A 26,873-nucleotide genomic window follows, 5' to 3' on the forward strand; every position below is an offset into this window, starting at 1 on the left:
GCTGGAGAAAACCAACAAGCCTTGGGGCATCAATGTGCTACCCTTGATCAACAAGGCCTTGGCCCTGTTCCAGTGGAAGCACGATTTTACCGAAGCCGAGAATCTATGCCAGAAGGCTCTTATCAGTATGTTCCTCAAACCCAAACACTCACACACACCCACTGCACATCTGACAACATTATCAACGTTATTTTGCTAACTCAATCTGTCCCTCGCCCTCCCCAGTTGATCCCGAATGCGACATCGCCGTCGCCACACTCGCCCAACTCCTTCTGCAGCAAGGCAAAGTATCCCAGGCGCTGAAATACTTCGAGCGAGCCGGCGAGCTAGCCCGAACAGAGGCAGAAGTCATTAACGCCGTGTCATACGCTGAAGCCACCCGTGCACAACTGGAGGTGCAGGAGAGATATCCTAAGCTTGCGGCGCGACTGCAGCAGGTGGCTGGCGCGGCTGCGATGGGGGTGCCTCCGTCGTAAGGACAGAGGATCACCACATCGACACAAACCCCAAAAAACTCATATCGGATTGGATTGAAATTAATTGAAAGGAATATTTTACTCTGTCTCTGCCTGCAACAACCACCTGTATTATGCAATATTGTGTGTCTCCTAACCTCCCGGGGGCCCAACGCAAACGCGAACGGAAAATTAAAAGCACCTGCCATTATCACTTCTGAAAGCTATGGCAGCAGCCGGACTCGCCGGCTGAATTCCTCTTGTTTCACTTATCTACATGAAATTACAAAACCCTTTATCTGTCCGGAGGAATCGGATTCGATTCATGCATCAGAGACTCGAAAGCTCTCCTCTCTCAACTCCTGTCTTCTTCCTTTCCTCTTTCACTTGTATCCTAGTGTATCACCGTTGGGCTTTTCCCTCTCCCTGGTATGTCTGTGTTCCTAACTTTGATAGTTGATATTTTTGTGTTATCATTTAGTTTGAAGCTTAAGACTGTTTTTTGCCCCTTCGGACTGTCGGCATCCCGAACCTCCTTTTTTGTGTTTTCTTTTTATTTCTTCTGAACTAACCTAGGTGTCATCACATATATATGGTGGTGGTTTATATGGGAGCCGGGCCTTAAATGTGTAATTACGAGGGTGCTTTTCATTATTTATTTTTATTATTATTATTATTATTATTTATTCCTGTTGTTGGGCATGCCAGAGTAATCATATATATTTGTCTCTTTTTCCATCCAGTCTCCTACGTAACTCCCATCCGTCGTTTATCCAACCTTAACCTTCGAATGGGAACTAAAAGTAGCCATCGGATGACCTCACGTTGATATCATCAAATTTCCCTTCAGCAGATAAGGGTTCCGAACGGTAGGGTGTGAGTTACAGCTGAAGGTGGTTTTTCAAAAAGGTGAACACGGCCTAAAATCTCAGTCAGAACAACATACTACGGCATACGAACCTTTTACATCATGAATATTGCCCCATTGAAACCCAACGACATAACAGGTAAGCGGTGAAAATAGCGTCAAAGAACACGGCGGGTTCTGCCTAGATCGGGTCACCGCCAAGTCCATGTAAACTTTTGGTATGTGTGCAGCAATACACGTTCATCCCACAGCTTCCCTCCCCGTACCCGCGACCTGAGCTTGTCAGAGTTTCCCCGCCGAGTTGCTGGTATCCAGTACCCGCCTCACCGGCTTTGTTGTAAGGACCTTGACAGTACGATGTATGTATGAGTGTGTATTGCATTGTCAAAACTGCCGATCCCGCCCCCCCCACCCCTGTAACTAAACTATCCTTCTGGCCTTCCCCTCACTCTCCTGCCTCAACCTCATCCTCTCATCCTCATCTCAACCTCATCCCCATCCCGCTGCCTTTCTACCGTATATATATAAATACATATCCCCCCACCAATGGTATCTGCCACTGCCATATACTACGCACGCTGTTGACTCTGTTCCTCCTTCCCCTTTCTCTCCTGCCCCGGTGTTGTTGCTTCCTAGCTCTGTTAACTGCCATTTCTCCCAATCTCCAGCCCATCCGCCCTGTTCCTCATTACTCATCCCCCCGTTCTGCTTATCTTAACCTCAGCCTCAACGGCTGACTTCAACGCTACTCTCCCCTACTTCAGTAGTCTTTTCCATCCTCCCTCTCCATCCAATATCTCAGCAGTCTTCAGCAGTATCGGCGATATATCTGGTTCATCCAGCTTAGCTACCTCATCTCATCCATCTCTCCGCCATCCCCTTTCTACATTCCCCACCTCTCCATTGGAATCCTTGACTCCGATCTTTCTCCGGCGGGCCCGCACTCTACAGCTTTGTCAGACCACTCACGCAAGCGTGTGTGGACAGAGTGACTTTTGCGACTTGCGTCATAGGTTGGGAACAGCTTCTCCCTCAGCAAATGCTATATCAGCTTCCCCTCCTGCACTAGCTCTCTGTACCTGAGCAATAGTTCACAAATACATACTTCACTCTCCCACAGATCTACCATTCAGTATTTGCTACAGACTCTATTTTGGGCTCTACTTTTAACACATGTGATTGCTCGTCTTCCAAGCTATTTAACGGAGCATTCTTCCCACTACCAACATCAAATCACGAGATTCCAATTGCTTAATCCTTGTAGCCGGTGCCATCCCAGATGCGGAGAGGGCATCATGGAGTCTAGCAAATGTACAGTTCCTCCGTTATCTCGCTGCTATCGAAGTGTTGCAATTCATCAAGTTTCTTCTCAACTAACACCAACATTACTTTCTCCGTCCTAGTTGCCGTGACCCTCACTCTCCTAAATTCCAAATGCTCTGTCGGACCTCGAGTCTTGACTCTGTCTTCAGATACAGAGAAAATCGTCATCGGTCGATCCTCCAAGGCGACTAACAAGAAACTCGTCCCAGCACAGAACAATGCCTGGTTCGATTCTCGTGTCATGTCCCGTACCCACGCCACTATCACCATTTGTTCACAGAAACAGGTAAAATATATATATATATATATATATATATTATATATATAAACCCCGTGGTCTTGTCGACTTATCTTCGGAGAATTAGCTAATCATTTTTGGTTTCGTGATCTCCAGCAAGCTTCCATCACGGATACCGACTCTATGCATGGCACCTGGTTGAACGGCACTAAGCTTGTCAGTAACAATAAGACACCGCTCACGAATCGCGATATCCTGACATTTGGAGCCAAGATTACTCGTGGAGCAGGTAGGTAGCCCATGCCGCTTTCCACATTGGCATCTTCTATGTACATATCTTCCTCTAACTTCTCTTTTTTTTTTACAGAAACCTTTGAACCTCTGAGAGTTCGCCTAGCCTTGCTATGGACAAAAGAACCGTATGTCTTGCATAATCTTAGCCAAGTTTTTGGGGCCGTTATTTTTGCTTACCATCCTTAGGACTTTTGCCAAGGTGGAGATTCCAAAGCCTAATAAACGCTACTCAGAGAATACCTTCGTCGTGCCAGATGATGATGATGACGATGACGAAGATATAGAAGATCATGATTTCGATGATCCACAAGCAGAAGCTATTGTCGAAACTACTCCTGATGCTGAAGCACTGACTCGGAAACGCCCTGTTGAAGCCAATTCGGATGTCATCTCCGTTTGCTCCTCTGACGAAGACGATGGACAGGAAAAGTCTTCCCCTACTTCATCCCCACTAAGCAAACCCGAAGACCATTCTACATCGAAGCCCAGATACGAAGAACACCCAGTGGTCCCTCCATCCTCCAGTCCAAAACTCAATCCCTACATTAATCTGGTGGACGAAACGGTTACAAAAAAATCGGGTCCGCAACAGTCCTCCGCCGCTGATGCTTGCCCTGACTCAACAACGGGATTGGCCAAGGAATATCCCGCGGTTACGGATCTTCCAACTGAAGATGACAGGGACATCAATGCAGAATCGGGAGATGAATTTAACCAATTTTCAGATGATGAGCACCTCTCCGTTTCTGACTGGGAAACTGAGAATCTTCCATTTGGGACCGAAGCCGCAGCTGACTCAGGTGCTATCAAACCACGGACCAGCGGCGCAGAAAATTTAGCTAAGGCTGCTATTCCCTCCACCCCAGAATCTCTAAAAACCACATCCAAGTCAGACGGTGAATCTGGAGAGCCCGACAGGCATCCTAACCATGCTAATAATATGAGCCCATCCGCGTTTCTGACGCCCGCCCTTTCTAGTGCCTCCAAACCTGGTGATAACGACAGTCACATCTACTCCAGGGCTATGAGCACCCATGTGTCACGGGAGCAGTCGAGCACTGTGCATCCCTCAGTTCTGGCCTACAAACCTAGTCCTCCCGAAACGAGGGCAACCGGGAACCGGGACCGGAAGTTTGCTCTCGGTCTACAAAGAACGCCCAGTCCCTCCGATAAGGCCCTTGCTAGACCAATAATCGATGACTCGCACGGGTCCGTAGCCGAAAACATATACCAAGGGTGGGCATTTCCACCTAAGCCCAATGCGCAACGATTGTGCGAAATCGCTCCTTGCGAATTCCTTCGCTCCCTAGAGCAAGAATCATCAACGCAGGGTGGCGGTACATCTGCAGTTACTGGCAATTATGATTTTCCTCATCTTCCCCCTTTGCGCCCGCCGTATTCTGAAGGCCCCTTTGCCACTTCACACCAGGAAGAAGCTTGGTTAATGGAAAAGTACGTTATTAATTTGTCCTCCGCTCATGCTTTGTACTAACTCACTGATGGCTGGAGCAGTACACGCAATCATGCCATTGCCGAAAACGTCAAAGATATCTATCAATGTGGCACGTTTGCACCAGCCCGGGCTTGCAGCAGCACATATAGGATAGGATCATCGCCACCATATCCAAGCTCATTACATCGGCCTCAGTGGCAGACTGTCACCGACGGTCCGCATGACGCATCCGTTAGGGAGCCAACAGCACAATACCCGACCAAACCAGCCAGCAGTTCTGTGCCAGGGCAATCCAGACAAGCAACATCCATCCCAATCGCCAACATCATCGATGAGGAGAATTGCATCCCCGAACCCTGCCGACCAAATAACCCACTAAAACGAAAGGCAGAGGAAATGTCAATACCAGAAGTCCATGTCCCCGGGGACCCCGATGGAGATGAATACCTACCCGACGCGCAGCCGCAGTATATCATCCCACCTCCATCTACCTTAACCTCAGCGTCAAACTCTCAATCGACTTACTCAGTCGTCGATAAACAGGAGGGCCAGGACCCCCCTACCTCTACGGAGCAGAGTGAAATAGCACCTCCACAGAAGAAGGTGAAGACGGAGCCGTCTCCTGCCCGCGGGAGTAATTTTGCCCGCTATGCCGCCAGCGCGCTGGTGGGCGCTGCGGTTGGTGGTATTGGTGTTGTTGCCGCTCTAGCGGCTCTGCCGCCGGAGTTTTTTGCCTAATCTAATGTGCGGGAAAACTATCTTGGTTCATGAGCAGTTATTTGGTGTCTGATTATCTTTTTTGTGAAATTCAAGTTCCCAGTGGATTGGACCGGACGTAGGAAAGATGTGGATACTGCTTCTTACATTTGTATGTAGCCTTCTGCGTGTTTTCCGATTTTATACCCCTTTTCAGAAACACGGGCAATATCCCCCCGAGTTAAATATTTTACATCCGGGGCGTGGTCTTTGGCTCAATGGAAAACCTCACAGATGGACGAAGTGCCAAGCAGCAATTCCTGTCAATCCGTTAATGATCAGCGAGACGCTAACAGCAGGTAGAAAGTGGACAGGTAATTTACTGAATGAGAGTCGTCGTTATTCGGGCCAAGTCTTCTTTTCCTTATTTTTTTCCCCTTGGTTTTATTTAACGGCGGTGGGTAGGTGTATGACAGCTTTATCCCCTTGCGTTTCGAATGACAGATTTTCTTTCCCTGCTTAGCTGAGCTCATTTACCCCCTTTTCTTCCGATTAACCCAATTTTCTAATGTTTCCTCATGACATATCGCAAAACGACGGGATCCAATTGTATTCTACACCCCCCCGGCAACCCAACCCATCTTTTCCCTTCTACTTTCCTTTATGAATTTCTCTTTCTTTTTCTTTCTCTTATACACTCTCTCAATCACGAAAGGAATCATATTTAAGCAGGTAGTTTAATTGCAACTTTATTGTCTTCATTTCCTTTTATAAGATGTCAGTCATATGTTAACAGTGCCATTGAGCCATGGGAGTGAAAAAGCACTCGTAACTTTAAAAAAGAACGTCATTAACTACTTGAATGTAAAAACATTCATGTTTACTTCTTTTAAAGAGCAAAGTTGCTTTTGGTGAAAGGAGAATAAGCATGAATATGTTTGCCCCCCGTGGACGGAGATAAGGAGCACATTCATTTGAGAGTTTATTAATAACAGTTGCAACAGGTTGAACTATATCAATGAAGTTAAAGCAAAACATAAAGACCTAGTCAACTACTTGATTCATGAAGAAAATAGATCGATTAACCATGTGCATTCGAGTTATTTTTATATTACATATATATATATATATATATATATCTGCCTGGGCTCTTCACTTCTTGACATTTCAACCTACAGACATGAATGAAGAGAGAAAAGGTAACTATAGTCGCAGAGCTCCTGTTGCGTGTTCGCAACGGAGGCTTCTTATCAAAGAATAGACCTCGATTGCTTGGAGCTCACCTGCCAGTCTGCAATATATGCGCAATGAATACCTGCCTCTCATGGAAGATGCCTCTGAAAATATACAGATGGACAGGCATGTAATGAATATAACATATAGGATATGTCAACTGCGGCGGTTTCGTAAAGATATAGGGGGAGCAAGGCGTCGGCCTGCGATAGCCCCCTCCTGAAGATTATTTGATTTCCTTTTTACACATCTCTAAAGTTCGAAAGGCATATTTATATCATGAGCTACATATTGTTGAAGTTTAAGGATTTATTATTTCTTTATCGAGCAAAAACACAAATGTATTCAGTGTGTTTGCACACGCGGGGTGTAACAAGTCAATGAAACATGACTGAGCCCAACCCCCCCCCCCCCCACCCGGGGCCTTTCTTACCATTCCTTCCCTACTCTATTTCTTACAGGATACAGAAGGTAGAAAGTAAAAACAGACCAAAGGCCCAAGCCAAAAACAAAGTCCCCACAAAAAAGGCAAAGGAAAGAGATTCTGTAGGATCTGACATACCAGAAAACGCAGTGTGGGTATGGGGGAAAGTGTAATGTAAAATGTTAAAGCGGTTTGTGGATGGTGCATTGTATATCTGTATAGAAGGGCCGTGTTTGGGTTGTGGGATAGGAGATTAGGCATAGAACGGTTGAGAGGGGTTATGTTGCTGAATTCGATATGTTGACTAGGTCGGGCATGTGGGGAATGGAATGGCGAAGATATAGTACAGAGATATTTGCAGAGAAGATGAGGTTAAGTGCAATGAGTATGTGCAGGCGGATTCGTGCGGGTGAAAAAGGAAGTAGCAAAACGTGCCGGTATCTTCAACAGTTGTTCCAGCTAGAAATTACGCGGTGTGCCAATGCTAGAACCGGGGGAGGGAAAGAAAATGTGAAATTAAAAGACGTAGTAAGCGGGCAGCAAGAGATATATGTGTTAAAAATAATACCACATCAAGAAACACCGGCTGCGCGTTCTGCAGCAAATAATAGAACAAACGAGCATACAGATGGTGGACAAGAGGTCCAAACGACAACTTCACGTGAAGGGTGCATATATTTGGAAAATATCGTCAAGTATCGAGAGATGTATTCAACAAATATTCATGCAGCGATGGGTAGAGGGTCGATATTGGGTATATGGTAAGGCTAGAATTAAAGGCGATATCAACTGTTCAAAACTCAATCGAGAGGATCGTGACGGAATGTGCAGTCGTCGCCCTTGAGACATTTTCCTTCCTTCCAATATCGACACGGGACAAGGCCTGCCTTGGGCTACGAGCGGGAGATTGAATCGTTAGCTAGGCACTGCTGCAGTTTATTCAAGTCCATAGATATGAGAGAAACTTACATGTTTCTTATGTTTGAAGTCGCCATTTGTCCTAGACCGCTTGTTGTGACCATGACCGTGACCATGACCATGGCCTCCGTCCTCAAAATTGTCATGTCCACCATGCTTATTGTGGCCATGGCCATGCCCTTCGCGCATCCGCTTCCTATCAGAGTCCTCATAAATGTTACCTTGCTGCTGTTTTTTCTGTTGATTTTGATTCTGATTATATCCAAAAGACTGAGAAGATGGTTGTTGATGCTGTTGCTGCTGTTGGGGTGTTGCAACATTTTGGAACTGGGATAGGACAGCAGCAAGGTTCGGGGTTTGGGTTGACGAAGCCTGGCTTTGAGCCTGAGGGAAAGAGGGGGGAGGGGTTGCTTGCTGAAGCTGCTTCTGCGCATTCATGACAGCAAGCAGTGCTTGAATATCAAGACCGCCTTGCATTGCGGGGGTTTGTGTAGGCGGTTGAATATGGGGTATTTGAGGTATCGACGGGACGGTGGGTTGGACCTGGCTGCCAGAGAATTGCCCAAAAGTTTTTTCGACATCGAATAAAGGGCTTGATGGCTGGGATTGTTGCCCTTGTTGGGGGGTTTGCTGGATGATCTTGAGTAGGGAAGCGATATCTACCGTGCTGGAATTCTGGGTTATCGAAACCGGTTGTAGGGGTGGTGGGGGTGGGGCTCGTGCAGCAAAGTATTTTGCAGATCGCGCCTGTTTGGTTGATAATGTTAGACGGCTAGAATTGAAAAAACAGTCCTGTTTAAAACCAAATACCTTTATTCTATCTTCTGGCTCGCCAAAGGGGACCTCTGGGTTATATGGTTCATCCGGATCCGGCAAGGGTGGTTCCTTAGGAGACAAGGGGATATCGGCTGGAGATGTGTAGAAGACACTCAGTGTATTCGCTTCGCGCAGCTCCTGAGCCCGTTTTTCGTTACTATCGGGATTCTGTGTGCCCCCTCTCTTGTTGAAATTCCGGCTCCGTTCCCCGGGATCAAGTTCAGAGAAGTCGATTCCTAATTTAGACAGGAGTTAGGAACTAGCCAATATTTAATTAAGAAGTTAATCTTGATCATACCTATTGGTGTAGTGTAGGGACGAATAATCTCCTCTCGAGCTTCAGGATCATCATCGTCTTCCAGATCGTCTAAATCACGATGGAGTTTCAGGGTTCTTCCCTCGCCGCTTACATCAGCAACATCGCGGATCATGCTGTCGTCGTGGCCAACCTCTTCCTCGGGGTCATGAGTGAAGAGACGGATTTCAGTCAATTCTTCATCCGGTTTCCAGCTCACACGTAGCTTACGACGTTCTTCTTTTCGGAGACGTTTCTTGCGTTCTTCCTCTGTTTCCAGGGGAAGATCCTCGGCTGGTTTGCTAGAAGCAAGTTCTTTTGGCTTATTCAAATCAGCCATGGTCTCAGAGAATGAGAAGGCAGGCTTTGGCGCCGCAGCTGAAGACGGGGTGGGCTTCAGCTCTGGTGCGGAACTGTTTCTTGACATCAGTATGAGTCTTCCACGGCAATAGAGGAGATTGTGTCCGACATACTTCGCTTTTTCCTTGGCAGCAGCAGCACGGGCAGCATTGGAGGTTCCAGGTTTTTTAGAAGCAGACATTAAGCTACTAAAGAGATTTGGGGTGGGTTTTGGAACCACTATATTGGCCTTGGGTTTAGCAGCAACTGCACTCTCGCTTGTAGCTGCGGGCTTGACTTCTTGAGCGGTGACTGTAGCGCGTTTCGTCGGGGCTGCAGCAACAAGTTTAGCAACAGGCTTGCCGTTGGCAGCAGTTACAGTTCGCTTTGGCGACGGAGCACCACCTGCTTCAGGCTCACGGGGCCTCTTGGTCCCGGGAGTGAGCTCAGCGGGGTTCTGAATGATTATTTCGGGTTGCATAGGCACTAGCTCATGTTCATTGAGGGTGCTCTCCGTTTTATTGGAAGTAGCTTTTGCGAGTTCGGCCTTCCTCTTTGTCAACTCTGCGGCATTGGATAGAATTGTTTGTGCTAGCTGTTTAATGACATCACCCCCTTTTTTGACAAATCGGGTAAGGATTTTGTCGTTTTTGGTTTTCTCAAGCATCGCTTGATCCATTGTCACGAATTTTGCCATGAGCTATTATCATCAGAGTTAGCCAATGTGTGCATAGCAGATTTGGAAAGAAGATGATAGAGGTTACCTTCAATATATTTACTGTTAAAGGTCCATCACTGTCTGCTGCGGTATGTCGATCAAGCAAAAATGAATACAGTGCAGACACAATAATTGGATGTTCACCGAACCTAACATACATATAAGCATATTTCTCATTAAAGTGATTGTCTTCCTTTGATTTTAATAAAACGGGGGGGGGGGGGGGAATAGGAGGAAAAAGGGAAGCGAGAATAGAAGGGTCATTCAAAGTATGCAGGGGGCAGAGTTGTCAAGCAAGAGATTCTTCCATGAATTTTAACAGATATTTGATTTGCTCGCGAAGCTGAACAGATGATGCCTGGATCACACATTTAAGTGGTGATTGATAACGGGATAGACGTTTGGTACAATTAGCTGCAGCGAAATATAGAGGCTGGCGCATTGATTGTACAGGCCATTTAAGCTTCATACATTCGCAGCACTTTTAACTTCTCCCTCGGAAATTCTAAGGATTAGATGTAATAACGCTTGCTTCTAGCCTTGAAATGGGGCACAGATGCTGATTGTCCGCACATGGCATTATTATTTAAAATATATCTCGATTTTTTCTCGTTCCATTTCTTTCCTCTCTTTTCTCTGCCCAAACAGCTACAATTGGGTTGATAATAAATGATAATTCAAGTGTGCAGAAATGGGAAAAAGCAAGTTGGACATACCTTTGGATGATGGCTGGGTGCCCACCTTCCAGAGCAGTAGTGACTATAAGTTCTATGAGACGGCGTTGCAATAAAACTTCCTTCTTGATTCCAGGGATTTTGTCTTCATGGTTTTGATTCTCAGCTGCTTTTAGTAATTCGCTTTTCGATTTCCAAGTGTCGCGAACTCCCTTGACAAGTTCAGAGAAAAGCATCAACGCATTTCGTATTGTTGATATTGGCGGTTGCTTATTCCTTGGCGACCAAACCGCTTTCAACGTGTCGTACTTGGTGCCACTCTCGACATCCTGAGGCCGTACAGGAGGAAGAGGAGAGGGCTCTGGTGCGACCTCGAGATCCGAAGAACCGTCGGAGCCATCACTATCAGAACTGGCTGAGGCATCCGATGGTCGTGGACCCTGTTTGACCATAGCCTTATTGGCTGCAGCTTGTGTACGATCCTGAACCTTTTCTGTTTCATCTTTTTTCTTGCGCTTTGTTGGTGGTTTATCGGCTTTTGTTGTTGCTAGTCTCTGTTAGCGAAGCGTCATATAATGATAGAAATCATACTGCACTTCTTAAGAAACTAATAGGCTTACATTTTTTTGACTTTTTCGCGGTTGTTGTGACAGAAGGAATTGACTGTATGTGATTTATATTTGGTGGATTTGAACCAATCAAGCGGGGAGCAATCTCCGCGCTGTATGTTTGATGATACAGACTACTTCAAGTTAGCCATCTATACACGGGAAAAGGGAATAAACAGAAAGTAAACTAGGAGACTGACTCTGGGGTAGGCCGATTGTCAAGGTCTGCTGGATTAATAACAAAGAATTCATTTTGAGGGGAGCTAGGTTGAATCATCGAATGCTGAGACGCAGAAAGAAACTGCGGATCAATGGTATTGTGGTAAGCAGATCCCGGGTGAGATTGCTGGAAGCCATTTGAAAGGTTAATGTTATCATTCTAGGGGGAGTTCATTAGCAATGAGAGTCATACAAAAGGAGCAGCTGTCAGCAGTTACTTACTTGTATATCCCTTTGCAAAGTTCCTGATCTTTCATAAGACGGCATAGGACCCCTGACGGATGATGGAGCGATCTGTGACGAATGATTCACTATTTGCAGATCATCTGGAGGTTGTTGACGAAAGCCATTTTGAGGCGCAGCGGGGGAGTTGGAATAAAAGTTCAGGGAATCAAATGTATATTGTCTATAGGAAGTTGGGCTTGGTTGGGTTGTCTCATATGTTGGATTTGAAGACTGAAACTGGTTGAGTTGGTACTGGGGGGGCAAAGCATAATTCTGCTGTGACTCTTGTACCATCTGGGGTTGCAACTGAGGCTGCAACTGAGGCTGCAACTGAGGCTGCAATTGAGGCTGCAATTGAGGCTGCAAATGGGGTTGCTGCCATTGCTGCGAGGGGTGGGAATAAATATCCTGAGGTTGCTGGTGAGATCGCTGGAGGTTGGGTGCAGCTGTTCGAAAGACAGGATGATCCCATCCTATACCAAAAGGCTGGCCTTCAGGCTGGTTGGAACCGTACAGATGGTTTAATCCACCCCAGAATTCTCCAGAATAGCCACCAGTTGCGGGTTCTGACACAGACGAGGGATTGGAATTCGACGAAGAGTCCATGATCAGACTTCCCCCCTTAATACCCTGACCGATATATTATGCAGATTCCGTCAGGGTTACAGTGGTCACGTGGGACACCAGAACAAAAAAAGGGTGTGCCCGATTTGGAGTGGGGTGTTGCCGCTTTTAGGGTTCTTTGTCAAGAGATGCAACTGATCTAACCGTATGCGTACTAGCGTATAACGATAAAGGCAAGAGGGGCAGTCTCATTTAGGAATGGCGCGACGCTGTTTCTCAACAAGGCGAAGTTTGATACTCAGCCTCCCCTTGCTGGCTGCTTCTAAAGGGTTCGGGTGGGCAATAAATATCTGACAGTAGTTGGCAGTGTGTTTTGTTGCCAGTGAGGGCTGGCTTTTGCTGGCCTAGGTTTGAGTTGAGATTTGTTCTTTTGGGGGGGATTCTTTTGTTAGGTGTTTGTTAAAGCCCAGAAGGGTGTGTTAGATGTTAAAAAGAAAATATAAATAGAAAAGCAAAAAAAAAAAAAAAAAGTGCGTGCGTGTGCAGTAGGATCAAATAGGCTTACTTTGCCCTCCTGAACGTCAGTCTGACCGTAAGTTTTTGAGGTTCTTGCCGGTTTTAATAAGGGGAAAAATTCTGCAGCAAAATAAACACCAACAGCAATACACCACAAGTCACAAAAGTACAAGCAAAGTTTCCACTGCAGGAGCCGTTCAACTCCCAAATATTTCCACACAGTTGTATTGTTCTGTCCCTCCCTCCCAAACGTATCTCAAACTATTCCTCGATCCTCGATCCTGCGCAGAATTCTTCTCCAGGGCCCCTAAGTCACCGACGGCCTTGCCAGCCTTTCCACTTGCCTTAATCCACGGAGCAAGGTCTCATACAACGAGCCAGTTCTTCAGGTTTTCAGCTTAGTAGCATAGTGAATGCCTTTACGATGAGAATTCAGCAGTTGAGAGGGATATGTGGAGATGAGTGAGGCGGGAGAGTCGGGTTGTTCGAGGAGAGAAGAAGCTGTCTGGGCACGACGTTGACGTTGACTTCGTGTTGTTTTGTCACCCGCGCCACCGGCCCATGTCTCCTTCCGAGATCACGTGTGATCGCTGCGGAAGAACAATATGGCCGGCAACCTTGTTAATGCCCAGTCATTTCCTTTTTCAGAACCCCGGCCTGAAGTTTGGGGAAGTTGAATTGATATTGAGATCTGGCGACAGCGACAACATGCAACTTACGTATATCCGCTTCGCGCTCATTAATTGATTGAGCTTTGTCCCTGGTTTCCCAGCTTGAATGGCTTTCTGCCCTTCTTTTTGGATCCACTAATAATTATTAATAAATAATTAAACCCTACAAATCAGGAATTCCGAGTCGTCAGCTCTGCAAAGCCTGCTCAATAGGCCGCAGCTATCTCTCAGCTTCCATGGCTTCACGTCCGCCGTCTCTCCGGCAGAGGCAGATTGGTATGTATTGCGCTCTGCCACTCTGCTGTATCTGGACCGAATCCAGCTAAATAGATCCTCCAAACAGCTTCCATCGAGAAAATTCTCAACCTAAATCATGACGCGCCTCACCACCCAGATTTCCAAGGCGACTCTGCCGGCCCAGGTGGCCTAATCCACTCCACCCCGATCCTGAACGAAGATGGCGATCCTATATGGAAGGTGCTTGTATTTGATAACTTAGGTCGCGATGTCATAAGCAGTGTTCTACGAGTGAACGATCTTCGAACCCGGGGGGTCACCATCCACCTGTACGAACATCCTTTAATAAAAAACTGTCCTTAAAGTGGGCTATTTTTTGTTGTTAATTCATGGGAATAGGAATATCAACACCACCCGATACCCGATACCAGATGTCCCTGTGCTTTACTTCGTTGAACCAACTCCGGCGAACATACAACTTATAACTTCAGATCTGTCCCGGGATATCTACTCTCCCGCATACATAAATTTTATATCTTCCATTCCACGACCCCTGTTAGAGGACTTTGCATCTCAAATAGCTGCCACGGGCACGTCAGAAAAGGTGGCCCAGGTTTACGATCAATATTTAAACTTCATTGTTTCAGAACCAGATTTGTTTAGTTTAGGGATGGGAAAAGACCTGTTCTGGAAATTAAATAGCCTCCAAACGACGGACGAGGAGTTGGATAAGATGATAGACAGAATTGTCAGTGGTTTGTTTAGCGTCAGTGTCACCATGGGTATGTTTCTCCCTGTACACGACTTCCTAGTATTGCCTCTCACTAACGCCACCAAAGGCTCCATTCCAATAATCCGCTGTCCGAAAGGCGGACCATCGGAGCTGATTGCTACTAAGCTTGATCGTAAGCTAAGGGATCACATATTGAATTCAAAAGATAACTTATTCTCCACTGCAAACCAACGGCAGGGTGTCAACGTCCCATCCAGTCGCCCTGTTCTAATCATCGTCGACCGTATTGTGGACTTAGTGCCCATGCTCTCTCATTCCTGGACGTACCAATCATTGGTTCACGATGTCTTGAAAATGCATCTCAACCGTATCACTGTGGAAGTACCGATCGACGATGTTAACCCTGCAAAGGGGACAACAAAAAGATCCTATGATTTGAGTGTGAATGATTTCTTCTGGAACCGTAACGCAGGCGTTCCGTTCCCACAGGTTGCTGAGGACATTGACGCAGAACTTGCACGGTACAAAGAAGATGCAACCGATATTACAAGAAAAACTGGCGCTTCGTCTCTCGAAGACCTTCAAAATGATACAAGCGCATCTGCTCAACACCTCAAAGCAGCCATCACGCTTTTACCAGAGTTGCGTGAACGTAAAGCACTCCTTGATATGCACATGAACATCGCAACTGCCCTCCTGAAGGGTATTAAGGATCGACAATTAGATAATTTCTTTCAACTCGAGGAAAACATCACCAAACAGAATAAATCGCAAATCCTGGAAATACTGTGTAACCCGGATGGGGGCACGAATCCATTGGATAAGCTTCGACTCTTTTTAATTTGGTTTCTTAGCGCAGAAACAGATTTTTCCAGAGCGGAACTGAACCGTTTTGAAGATGCCCTCACGCAAGCCGGATGCATCGACCTCAGCGCTGTTGCATACGTGAAAAAGGTACGAGAAATTACACGAATGACAATGATGACAACATCCGCAACGGCACCCCAACAACCTTCCTCCGACCTCTTCCGTGGCTTCTCCTCCCTCTCCAACAGACTGACAGACCGCATCACTTCCGGCGCACTTGGAGCAAATTTCGACTCTCTAATATCCAGCGTCAAGAATTTCCTCCCCGCTAACAAAGACCTAACCTTAACTAAAATCACCGAATCAATCATGGATCCCGCGGGCGCATCAAGCTCTGCAATCGCCATGACAGAAAACTACCTCTACTTTGACCCTCGCAGCGCAAATGCAAGAGGCGCCATACCCCCAGGAGCCTCGACCCGTAACCAACCAGGTGGGATGCCCGGGTCCCTTGGTGCGACCGGCCCTGGCATCAGCGCCAGCTTCGGCCAACGACGACAAGGTTTCAGCGAGGCAATCGTCTTCACAGTTGGCGGTGGAACAATGGATGAATATGGGAACCTTCAGGACTGGGCGCGTCGGACGGGAGGTGGGCTGTCGGCGACTGGCGTTGGGGTGGGCGGATCTTCGGGCGCGATTGGTGGATCGAGTACTGGAGGATCCGGGGCGTCTGGCACGGGATCTCGACGGGTTGTATACGGGAGCACAGATCTAGTAAATGCGACGGAGTTCTTGACGGAGGCCCTAGGGAAGCTTGGGAAGGAGATCTGATTTGTTAAGCGGATTTCCCCTGATGTTTTCCTTCGCTTTTAATACAACTTTGAGTTCTATCCTTCGCTGCACAGACTCCATCTCCATATCCGGAGAGGATGTTTTAATATTTAGTAACATGGCATCTTCTCTGATGTATATCGGATAGGACAAAGTTGGCCTACCACATGTAATAATGAATGTCATTGGGAAGTATTATTTAGAAAATGATACCTCAACCTCATGTCAATGCCCGGATCGGTGCTTCTCTGCAGCCATACCTCTTACTGTTTGTTGCTTGGGTACTTTGGGGTTGAAAGGAGGAACAAGTTCCGTCCAAGATGTCGAGAGCGGCATCACGTGACAGTTTAATACAGCTTTATTCCATCGACGGATCAAACATTTCGTTACTTTCCGTTGATTGTTGATTTTAAGTTTCAATGTATATCCATCAATATGTCTCTTCAAATGCTCCATAATAGTTAGCTATCTCCTTATAGGTGCTGCTGTTATCCATAACAACGGTCATGATGTTTTGTTTGTTATCTCCTCGTAAGAAGGGGAATCAATGGGTTGTCTGTGGAAGTCTGAGCTCATAACACTTATCCTCATGACCTGAGTTGTTCATGCTTCTCCTCTTTTCCTAACCCACAACGCGCTTCTGCGTGCGGGGAATTATACAGAAATGATATATCAGCCACCTCTAAAGGTACGTCCTGTCAACTGACCAATATAGAACTTCCAACTGACTGAGAGTCAGAAAGAGAAAGCTTCTTCAACCTCTTTAATTTTAAACATAAAAAATCAGCACCCGAATACCCTGCTTGCTCGGACATCCTGCTCGCCGTCGTGCCCTCGCACATCCAGGAGGCGACGACCCAATTCTAAGCTTCGACAGTAATTCACATGTTATCGTTGTATGAAGCTATCACCAGAGGAGCTAAGGAGATGAGGCTGCACTTCTGTTTTCCAGCCAACGACCTTCGGCTTTCAGCAACTTATGAAGCGACTTCCTGGCTCAGACCAACACGCTACGCTATTTGAAAAAAGTGCTACATCTTCCGGGTCTGGCTGCTCTCCCAGGCAAGGTTCAGGTGGAAGGAAATCAGGATGACGTTGCTATGAATTGAATTTGTTTCAGTTCTGCACCACGGCCCGTCAGCCCTCCAAAGAATGAGCGTACATCGTACCCCAATCATCTTTGATTTTGGGGTTCCTTGCCGATCGGGTATTTGTTTGTTTTGAAATACTGATCAGTGCTCCGATATTTTTCTGGAATGATACCCCGGAGAGTTTCTGGCTATGTGTCTTTGTCTCTTGTTTGACTCGTTTCCGTCTATTTTGTGTAGCCTGCAGCTGCCGCGGGAAACTGGAGCCATCCGTGTTTACACTCAAAATGCAAGCTTGGGGCCTAGAAGGCAGCGGTGCAAGGTCACAACTCCTGAAATACCAGGTGTTTAGCCTACTTGATGTAGAGGTGTATTTTATCATATAGTTACATGTAGTTTATTGTTAATAGTTAGCTGCGATCTCGCATCGCAGTACCCAGAGGACTCGAGACCATTTTCTCTCATATCACCTCAGTCAATTCTTGAGATATTTGAAAGTTGGTTTGCGTGGTTGGTATGGAATTTTGTCTGCTGGCATCCATTAAGTTACTAGCTGAAGAGTTTGCGCTACGTTAACCAACTGGTTTAACTACCCGGGAAATATTTTAAGCGACAAATCTTACTGTGACGATGACATTCAACCTGCAACAACAACAACAACAACAACAACAACAACAACAACAACAACAACAACAACACGGGATGTCCCGTTGAACAACATCAATGATGCATCCCAATGACGAATTCTCATTCTCGTTTCTAAATAATCTCAACGTGGGACTTAGCGGTTCCTGAGTTAATATCCCCATTGAGCAAGTCTTCCTTGACTCCATCCTCAATCCAGTAAAGATCTAGCCTGGCTCAGGAGTCAGCATCGCAAGCATCTGTGAGCGGTGATACGCCTCTGTCAAAGCCGCTGTTGCTGCAATCAACCCTTTCAACAAATATCAACACAGAGGTTTTATGTTTCTTCGTTTTAAAAAGGCCAAACTCCGAGTCATGCCATTGGCCAGTTAGTTACGGAGCTGTCCATATAGTTAACCTCGATGATTCGACATCCAACTGCACCACATGTACAGTGTTCAGCTTTCTTGCATGCTTTTCGCGTGTGTGTTCCCTGAACTTGCTTGATGTGCGGGATCGCCTAATATGCTTCGCTGGAAACGTGGATTTTATTTATTTATTTATTTAATTTTTTGATGATTTGACTGGGCCGATTTTGACCGTTGAATGCTCCTTTGAATTGTGTTGGCGGCTATTCACTAACAAGCAGGGTCCTCTTTTGGTTTTGAAATTGTCCTCTTAGATTGATTATCACTGTGCTGTTTAACCTCCTTTACTTGCATATACTCTGTTTCAGATTATATGACGAACATGCCGTCTTGGCCTGTGTCTGTCTCCGATTCACCAGGGCACGGCTGGGTCCATTCGTCTCGTCTCCTAGGGGTTAAATAAGATACGGCGTTTCAAGCTGTTCAGCGGATTTGCCCCGCAGACTCAAAGCGCTAAAGGTTTAATGCTGGTCTACGGAGAACTTCTGTTAACCTGTTAAACCACTACAAGTCGTCGAGCACCCTCTGCTCCGTTTTAGACCGGATGCGTTTTTACCTTGCGGAAGTGGGGCAGCCGAGCACTTGTGGTCAATGGTCATGGATTGAATTTTTTTTTTTCTACCAGCTCCCTGTAGTTTGGAAGGAGGGCATTAGCTGTGCATGAATCAGTTCTCGGAAAGCCTGCTGTGCGACTGAAAACATAGCTGCTTCACCCTAATTAGTTGGCTTGCAGATTCGTTAGCTACGACTGGATCGCTTCCCGAATTCTCACCTCTTCTTTTTGGGGATCAACTTCGGCGGACCCAATCCAACTTTGGGTGACTAGACTCAAGGAGCATCTACCGCTCAATGTCAGATTTGATGCCATTTGTTTCTGATCAGTTAAGCCGAAGTGCTTTTACAAAATACGTCCAAAGCTTCCACGACAACTACGGCTCTCACCCTGTGGCCCTGCCACATACTGTCACATGAGTTAGTTATGTGCTGGCACTCTCCTCCTTTCATACGCCGTCATCGACGAGACGGGATTAACTCAAGTACAGCATATACGAAGTGGACACAGCTGGCATTCAAGGGGGCAATTGCGTTGATACCTTACGAATTGCCGTTTTTACTCGAACCCAGAATTTACAGTTCCAGCTCGCCTCACAACTTTCCGGAGACAACAATGTGCCGCCGTCATTCCGTCTATTCCGAATTTATTATCTATCCAAAACAAATTCGTGAGAAACGCTTCTCTGCTTGGGATCTCCTAGGTCATTCGTCCTCCCCCACTCTAACCTGTCGCTCTGTTCTTTTTGGACATACTATTAGCCTATTTTCACTTCAATTCTTGTCACAACACCTTTTTCTTGTGCTCCCTATGCTCTCCATACCGCGATATGACTATCTGACATATCACCCCCATGATTTCATACCCCTGGAAGTTTGGACTTCTTGTCATAGGGCTTCCGCAACCCAGCCCTGAAGACAGTTCATATTTGGGTTAAATCCCTGTGGGAGTGTGCCTCCTGCTTATAATTCGACTGCGTAATAATCGGACCGTTATTTCATATGTTGAGTCCAAATATCTCTCCCGGACCAGGCGCGAGAGAGCAAGCAGCGAATCGATAGACGTGATCCGCCTTCGGAAAATTGCTAGCGCCCCGTCTTTCTGATGCCGTATGTGCGATTGTTCTTATTCTTATCAAAACCACCAACCATGTTTCCATAGGTTGAATTGTCGTCGCTTTTTCTATTCGATCAATTACATGACTTCCAACTCTCACCCCCAACCTCCTCCGATCCCTCTGAAATTCCCCCTCTTAGCTTTGAGACGTGATTACCCCTACCTGACACGTGGGTATTATTCTGTGTATGTGAAAGCTTATTGGTGCCACTGGGGTTGAGTCGGTCAAAAACGCAAGCTTGCCGAAAATATGCTTTGTCATTGACTGGTCGGTATTTTGATAACCCCATCCTGTTGTCATATTCTTAATACGGTCACCTAATTCCTGTTCTCATTGTTACCACCTTTTCAACCCTCCGTACGGAGGAATACCTGAACATTTTCGATGCTACTCTGCCTGGCATCAGTCATCTGAAGGCTTTTCAGAGAATAGGCACCTCTCCCCCATCCCTGTTAATAGTTCAGCCTCCAAGCTAGATGAGCTGACGGGGGCGGAGGGAATCCATTGTCGAAATTCCGGATTTCCAGTATTGGAGGAGAGATCATCATCTCTGTCCTCCTGATCTAATTGCCCTCCAACGAAGGCTTGCCATGAATTGTCAAATATTATCTCAGCCTATCGTATTGTCTTCGGTGGCACGGCAGGTTCATGGCATTAACATTATCGGATCCTCCCAAGGTTATCCCTCGAAGAGAACAGAACCCCTCACCCCTCTAGGGAGGATATTTTTTCTTTTTATCTTTTCTTTCTTTTTTGTGCGATCAACGGAGGAATGTAAGGCAGCGGATGAAGTTATAAAATAGTGCGATCCACTCTCTCTGCTTATATTCATCTTGATTCCAATGCTAGAGCAGACACCGCACTGAGATATCCCGGCCGAGCAATTTCATTCATCAGAAAACCATTGACGAAGTTCTTATATTGAGCTTCGATACAAGAAAGCATTTTGGACAAAGCTCGACAATTCGAGTGACATTGGCCTCATACTCCTGCATATCGTTGCACTTGCCGAAAGTCCATACCGTCCAGTTCTGACAGGCATCCAATTTTACCTATCAACAAATATCAATGTCATCTACTTCCGTCTTAGAGACCCGTCCTCAGGGAACAACCGCCAAAGCGTCGACCATTGGCATACAAGACACCAGGTCATTCCAGATCGATCCTCATCACAACCGCTGCTTAGGCCCCTTCAGGGAGGTAGTCGAACGATGCCCAGTGTGCGCCGGCCATCCGACACGGTAAGCTGCAACAATCCGATCGGCAACCCCATAACCAAACCGTCATCCATTTCATGTCTCCAGTTTCATACTTTCGTTTTTCAAATATTCTAACCATCTCCCAACAAGCTATGCTTGCGCACATTGCAACTGTACCGGCATTGTCAGATATATTTGCGTCCATTGCCGAGAGTCCGACGCCATAAAAGAAGCCATTGCCCTTGCTTCCTCCACGGCAAATACGCCTAAAGACCGCGTGCAACAATTCAGGTAAACCCGCCTTTTGGAGCGACCAGGTTCGAATTGCGGCAACATAGATAGCCAAAACCCGCAGACTCCACAGTACAGCTACGTTGTTCTTACCTAGGTACCTGTTTCATAGTCTATTAATGCACATTTTCTTTAAACGTAATCATATCTCCAAAATCTACTTTGATATGCGACAATTCAACATATTCCGAGACCCGATTCAATTGTCTAGCCAATGAAAGGAACACTGTAGATCTTTCTTCCGGCTACAGCTGACCTTCGCCCAAACTCCCATTGCTAGCACACGGCCAAATGGTCGCTCTGAAGCTCGGCCTAGCTATCATCATGTATGGTGCCTTTTTTTTTTTTTTTTTTTTTTTTTTTTTTTTTTGGCTTCGCTCTCTCCTTGCGCCTTGTATCCTCTTCAACTTCTTCAGTGAAAATCCTTCGCTACCTTTCCCGGGGCTCCCCCTGACGCACACGTAGACATAGAGCTCCACCACACACGACACCTACATTGCCTGTGAGCAGGAAAGACAACATAAAACCGGAACAAGGCGCAACGGGGTTGGTATATCCATATTTCCTCAGCATACGGTTATACATTTTCCTCTTCTATCCTATATCCGTGTAGGAGTCGGTTATTACTCAGGATTGGGTAACGGGGACCGGCGACCGGCTACTGAGGTTTGTTGGATGGCGATTGCAACATATATGGGACCAGTGACTGGAGTGGGATTGAAACGCTGATTGTTGTTGTTTCGATTCTTGACCCAATATACTTTTTTGTATCTTAAATCCTGGATGGGGTTGACTCTAGGGAGTCTTCTTTTGTCAATCTGTTCCACTTGCGTTCACCAAGTAGGTACCTAATCAATTTGAATATTGAACAGATATGGAATGGATATGATTTCCAAGGTTCCCATTACCCTGATTCAGACGGATATGGCCTGCCACAAAGAAATATCATAGCGGTGACTTGGGTTTCCCCAAGTGTCCTATACCGATTGGAGTAGCCGCTGGAGCGAATTCAACTCACCGCCTCGATTCGACAAGGAACTGGACTGCAGTTGAAATTGATAGCCAATAAGCGGTCCTAAGGCCCGAGAAGTAAAATGGAACATTTGGAATTGCACCGCCACCAGAAGGGGCCGACACAAATCCAGGGATCTGTATGGCTCTGATTCATGCTGTTCTTGGCAGTCGAAAGCCGAATACCCAAGATACCTCCTTATGCGCCAAGATACGCATGCCAACAATGTCACCCACAAAACATATACTGTCATTCAACAGAGCGAAGGGCCCAAAAATGGGATTGGGGATGGCGGGAACTAAAAAGCCCGAGAGTAGAAGCTCACCTGGTCAGCCAAGACGTCGGCTATTGAAAAGAATATGTCGTGGGTATAAGAAGAAAATGGTGGAAGGTATTTCACCATGATAATGACGGGTGAATGAAATAAAAACAGGTTCTCAGGGGAGGGGGTAAATTGTCAGGTAGACAGAGAGTCCCTCCTGCATTTGACTTGGATAATCTGGTGAGATAATCATAAGAGCAATAAAATATCGTAAATCAAACATCACATATCATTTACGTCATAAGATGGCTTAACCGTTCCAAAAGCTCCCAATTCCGCTGTACTTTGACCAGATGAATAAACGCCAATATACCCTGCCAGTCCAGAAAGCGTCGCTTCCTCACCCTCTCCCCTGAAAAAGGGATGGGATTTCCCCATGATACAATTGTCGCTTAATCAGCAAGCCTACATAAAAATATATAAGTTAGAAAATTGTTAGACTGAGCAAAGCAAACCAGGAACTACCAAATAAATGAGTAGCAAAGATTCGAACCTGTAGCTAACCAGCGTATCCACGCGATGATTGCTCGTACTAAAGCTTCTAAGCTGCACTTTTTCCCCATTCTTGATCTCCTTCGCATCGCTATCGCCCCATTCCATGGGAACTTCGGAATCAGCGTCCGCATATACGAGCACGTTGAAGGTGCAGTTGCCATCCAGAACGGGGAGGAAGGTGACAGATGCTGTGATTTGGCGGAAGATAGCCTGAATTTCTTCTTGGATTTCTTTCTCAGATTTCTCGGGCGGAGGGGTTGTCGGAGTGGGGGACTCCGATGTGCTGAATTTTGAGATTTTCAGGTAAGCTAGGCCCTGGAATAGCGAGTCATGCGGTATACATTCCAGCGGAGGAGGAATATAGTCGGAGCATACGTACATTGGAGTATTCTCGTTATCAGATGGCGCTTTATGCCCGGAGCGGTTTCGAGACGACTTCTCCTTATTGAATATTTGGACCTGCAGTTCCAAACGCAGATATGTCAGTTTAAGGAATGACATTCCGTCTGGTTTCTCTCCATTACATGCGGGGGGATGGATTGAGTGATATTCCATACGTCGAACTGCCACCTCTCGACATGCTCCCCAGATTCCTTGTTAGTGATAACAATGACAAGTTTGGATATTTTGCCGCCAATCATCCACTTGTTCAGCTGCGACATGATCTTTTTTATATACGCCTTGACTTGATCGTCGGAAGATACTAGACAAAGACTCATTAGCAAAGGCCAATGGATGGAAAGTAGCGGTTCTCCTACCAAGCATATTCAGGCCATATTTCTTGACACTGAAAGTCTGTCAGCCACAGTGTTTCCTGTCCATTGGAGAAATGCCCTCGTGTGGCCTCACGCTGTAAAATCGTCCGCTGGATATACCCCTCGTTGAAACCTGGTGGACAGTTCCAATTAGCCTCATCGTCCATTGCCCTGCCCTGCCCCAGCCAGTTGGTTCCGGTTCAGGTCCATACGTACAAAATGGAATGGATGGAATATTCAAACTGAGGAGATCAGCAACAGTCCACCGACTCGCTGACAAGCCCACTCACAAATTCTGCTACCAGTTTCGAAGATCCTAAATCCGAAATGTTAGAGCTTGAATTCATTTTTGTAATGCAGGGTGATTGGGCTGTTCAAGCAGACTCACCCTTCAACGACAACTTGTGCACTTTTGACTTATCTTTTTGCGTAGCCATTTTGACCAGATAGGTATTCCGTATGTGTATCAGAGGGATTGAATTCACAGATATCTATGCAGTTCCGCACGCTGTCGATCTGTTCATAAGACGAATGTAAGAGTCTTCTTTGAGTTGTTGAGTCTTGTTTACATTTTACACTTGTCGCTGCGGCAATGGAGGACACACGTGACTTGAGTCTCAGTCCGCGATTCTAAATGTTCCAAACGACGCACAATCTAATTCAAACCAGTTTGTTCAACTCTCCGTCCAGCATACAACTTATTACTCCCCTACAGGCTACGGAGGACACTGAAGTCTGACACCGATACCCCCGATGCCAATGCAGATATCCCAATGCGAGGATGTCTGCAGACAGTCAGATGGCTGACTTCAGCATGGCAGCGGCCGCCATCGTATCCCCCGCTATCTAGAGCTGCTCCATGTCGGTTCTTCAACGTCTCTATTCCCCGCAATGAGCAAAGCAGGAAGCCAGTCTCAGATCTGGAACGGCGCATCGCAGCCATTCCCATCGACCGGTTCCGAAACTTCTGCATCGTTGCCCACGTTGACCACGGCAAGAGCACTCTGTCTGACCGACTTCTCGAGCTTACAGGCACCATCCAGCCTGGGGGAAACAAGCAAGTTCTAGATAAGTTGGATGTCGAACGAGAGCGGGGCATTACCGTCAAGGCTCAAACTTGCACCATGCTTTACAATTACAGGGGCGAAGACTACCTGCTACATCTAGTCGATACTCCTGGTCATGTCGATTTCCGGGCTGAGGTGTCCCGCAGTTATGCAAGTTGCGGAGGGGCGCTGCTCCTCGTAGATGCCAGCCAGGGTGTCCAAGCTCAGACGGTAGCGAACTTTTATCTTGCCTTTGCCGAGGGCCTCAAGTTGGTGCCGGTCATAAACAAGGTGGATCTGCCATCCGCAGATCCTGTTCGTGCCTTGGACCAAATGGCAAACACTTTCGAGTTGGACCCCAAAACTGCAGTGCTTGTATCGGCAAAAACCGGTCAAAATGTAGAACAGCTTTTGCCGACTGTTGTCGAACAGATTCCTGCGTGCGTTCTTTACTTTTAAACCCAATCTTGTAAATCGTTCCCGTGTGCTGACAATGTGTTAGGCCTGTTGGGGTCCATACGAAACCTCTGAGAATGCTCCTTGTTGACTCATGGTACTCGACCTACAAAGGAGTGATTCTCCTCGTTCGTATATTTGATGGGGAGGTCAGAGCAGGGGATCACGTTGGATCATTGGCGACCGGGCTGAAGTATCATGTTGGCGAAGTTGGCATCATGTACCCCGGGCAAACCGCTCAATCGGTCCTCCGGGCGGGGCAAGTTGGATATATTTACTTCAATCCCGCCATGAAGCGCAGTCAGGAAGCTAAAGTGGGTGACACCTATACAAAAGTCGGCTCAGAGAAACTAATCGAACCGCTCCCGGGATTCGAGGAGCCCAAATCTATGGTGTTTGTCGCTGCATACCCTGTCGATGCTAGCGATTTCCCTCACCTTGAAGATAGCATTAATCAGCTGCTCTTGAACGATCGCAGCATCACATTACAGAAAGAGTCATCCGAAGCATTGGGCGCGGGCTTTCGACTTGGCTTTCTTGGGACTCTCCATTGCTCCGTTTTCGAAGATCGCCTAAGGCAGGAACATGGCGCGAGCATCATTATCACACCACCCACTGTTCCCTTTAAAGTCATATGGAAAGATGGAAAGGAAGAAATCATCACAAATCCCGCCCTTTTCCCAGAAGAAGACGCACTTCGGGCAAAAGTAGTTGAGTTGCAGGAACCTTTCGTTCTTGCCACCCTCACATTCCCTGAAGAATACCTCGGAAGAGTCATCGAACTCTGCGAGTCTAATCGAGGGGAGCAGAAGAGCCTTGAATTCTTCACTGCAACCCAGGTGATTCTTAAATACGAATTACCCCTTGCTCAGCTAGTCGATGATTTCTTTGGCAAGCTCAAAGGATCCACCAAGGGCTACGCCAGCCTGGACTACGAGGAATCCGGCTGGCGACGCAGCAGTATTGCCAAGCTCCAACTGCTTGTTAACAAAGTTCCTGTTGACGCAGTGTCGCGAGTTGTGCATTCCAGTCAGGTGCAGAAACTTGGGCGAGTGTGGGTCAGCAAATTCAAGGAGCACGTTGACCGACAAATGTTTGAAGTGGTGATCCAGGCCGCAGTAGGGAGGAACATTGTTGCGAGAGAGACGATTAAGCCATTTAGAAAAGACGTGTTGCAGAAGCTGCATGCTGCCGATGTTACGCGACGGAGGAAGCTTTTGGAGAAGCAAAAGGAGGGAAGAAAGAAGCTCAAGGCTGTTGGCAACGTGGTGATTGAACATAAGGCATTCCAGGCGTTTTTGGCCAAATGACCCTTTTTTTTTTTTTTTATCT

General features: G+C 46.6%; 8 protein-coding genes across 8 annotated transcripts in view; 6 read left to right on the forward strand and 2 right to left on the reverse strand.

Annotated features, from left to right (window-relative positions):
* The window catches only part of PADG_12105 (uncharacterized protein), a gene marked incomplete at both ends in the record, with an annotated part of 2,283 nt that extends 1,807 nt beyond the window's left edge, over positions 1 to 476 (forward strand). Inside the window, one exon of the mRNA XM_010763661.1 lies at positions 226 to 476. Within this exon, the coding sequence (XP_010761963.1) occupies positions 226 to 476 (251 nt within the window). The remainder of the gene's footprint in view (positions 1 to 225) is intronic.
* A 2,142-nt stretch (positions 477 to 2,618) lies between these two features.
* On the forward strand, positions 2,619 to 5,369 carry PADG_06418 (uncharacterized protein; the record flags this gene model as incomplete). The annotated part of the gene is made up of 6 exons (XM_010763433.1): positions 2,619 to 2,634; positions 2,727 to 2,932; positions 3,041 to 3,173; positions 3,252 to 3,303; positions 3,365 to 4,630; positions 4,691 to 5,369. 6 exons carry the CDS (start codon positions 2,619 to 2,621, stop codon positions 5,367 to 5,369), a joined length of 2,352 nt encoding a protein of 783 aa, XP_010761735.1.
* Positions 5,370 to 7,784: 2,415 nt separating this feature from the next.
* PADG_06419 (uncharacterized protein) lies at positions 7,785 to 12,402 on the reverse strand (the record flags this gene model as incomplete). The annotated part of the gene is made up of 10 exons (XM_010763434.1): positions 7,785 to 7,877; positions 7,954 to 8,649; positions 8,713 to 8,954; positions 9,017 to 9,426; positions 9,487 to 10,052; positions 10,117 to 10,219; positions 10,787 to 11,291; positions 11,365 to 11,486; positions 11,553 to 11,731; positions 11,794 to 12,402. The coding sequence occupies 10 exons, from the start codon at positions 12,400 to 12,402 to the stop codon at positions 7,785 to 7,787; spliced, it is 3,525 nt and encodes a 1,174-aa protein (XP_010761736.1).
* A 1,381-nt stretch (positions 12,403 to 13,783) lies between these two features.
* PADG_06420 (syntaxin-binding protein) lies at positions 13,784 to 16,155 on the forward strand (the record flags this gene model as incomplete). The annotated part of the gene is made up of 4 exons (XM_010763574.1): positions 13,784 to 13,823; positions 13,891 to 14,113; positions 14,184 to 14,566; positions 14,624 to 16,155. 4 exons carry the CDS (start codon positions 13,784 to 13,786, stop codon positions 16,153 to 16,155), a joined length of 2,178 nt encoding a protein of 725 aa, XP_010761876.1.
* A 1,375-nt stretch (positions 16,156 to 17,530) lies between these two features.
* Positions 17,531 to 17,957, forward strand: PADG_06421 (uncharacterized protein; the record flags this gene model as incomplete). The annotated part of the gene is made up of 3 exons (XM_010763435.1): positions 17,531 to 17,613; positions 17,658 to 17,740; positions 17,854 to 17,957. 3 exons carry the CDS (start codon positions 17,531 to 17,533, stop codon positions 17,955 to 17,957), a joined length of 270 nt encoding a protein of 89 aa, XP_010761737.1.
* Positions 17,958 to 21,033: 3,076 nt separating this feature from the next.
* PADG_12106 (uncharacterized protein) lies at positions 21,034 to 21,459 on the forward strand (the record flags this gene model as incomplete). Its single annotated transcript, XM_010763662.1, has 2 exons — positions 21,034 to 21,206; positions 21,315 to 21,459. 2 exons carry the CDS (start codon positions 21,034 to 21,036, stop codon positions 21,457 to 21,459), a joined length of 318 nt encoding a protein of 105 aa, XP_010761964.1.
* A 1,722-nt stretch (positions 21,460 to 23,181) lies between these two features.
* PADG_06422 (spindle checkpoint protein MAD2) lies at positions 23,182 to 24,476 on the reverse strand (the record flags this gene model as incomplete). The annotated part of the gene is made up of 8 exons (XM_010763436.1): positions 23,182 to 23,194; positions 23,283 to 23,743; positions 23,842 to 23,987; positions 24,043 to 24,071; positions 24,134 to 24,172; positions 24,256 to 24,281; positions 24,330 to 24,355; positions 24,428 to 24,476. The coding sequence occupies 8 exons, from the start codon at positions 24,474 to 24,476 to the stop codon at positions 23,182 to 23,184; spliced, it is 789 nt and encodes a 262-aa protein (XP_010761738.1).
* Positions 24,477 to 24,812: 336 nt separating this feature from the next.
* Positions 24,813 to 26,851, forward strand: PADG_06423 (translation factor GUF1, mitochondrial; the record flags this gene model as incomplete). The annotated part of the gene is made up of 2 exons (XM_010763575.1): positions 24,813 to 25,525; positions 25,588 to 26,851. The coding sequence occupies 2 exons, from the start codon at positions 24,813 to 24,815 to the stop codon at positions 26,849 to 26,851; spliced, it is 1,977 nt and encodes a 658-aa protein (XP_010761877.1).
* Between the last annotated feature and the right edge of the window lie 22 nt (positions 26,852 to 26,873).

This window comes from Paracoccidioides brasiliensis (assembly GCF_000150735.1).
Source record: "Paracoccidioides brasiliensis Pb18 unplaced genomic scaffold supercont2.8, whole genome shotgun sequence".
In the NCBI taxonomy this organism is placed as follows: Eukaryota; Fungi; Ascomycota; class Eurotiomycetes; order Onygenales; family Ajellomycetaceae; genus Paracoccidioides; species Paracoccidioides brasiliensis.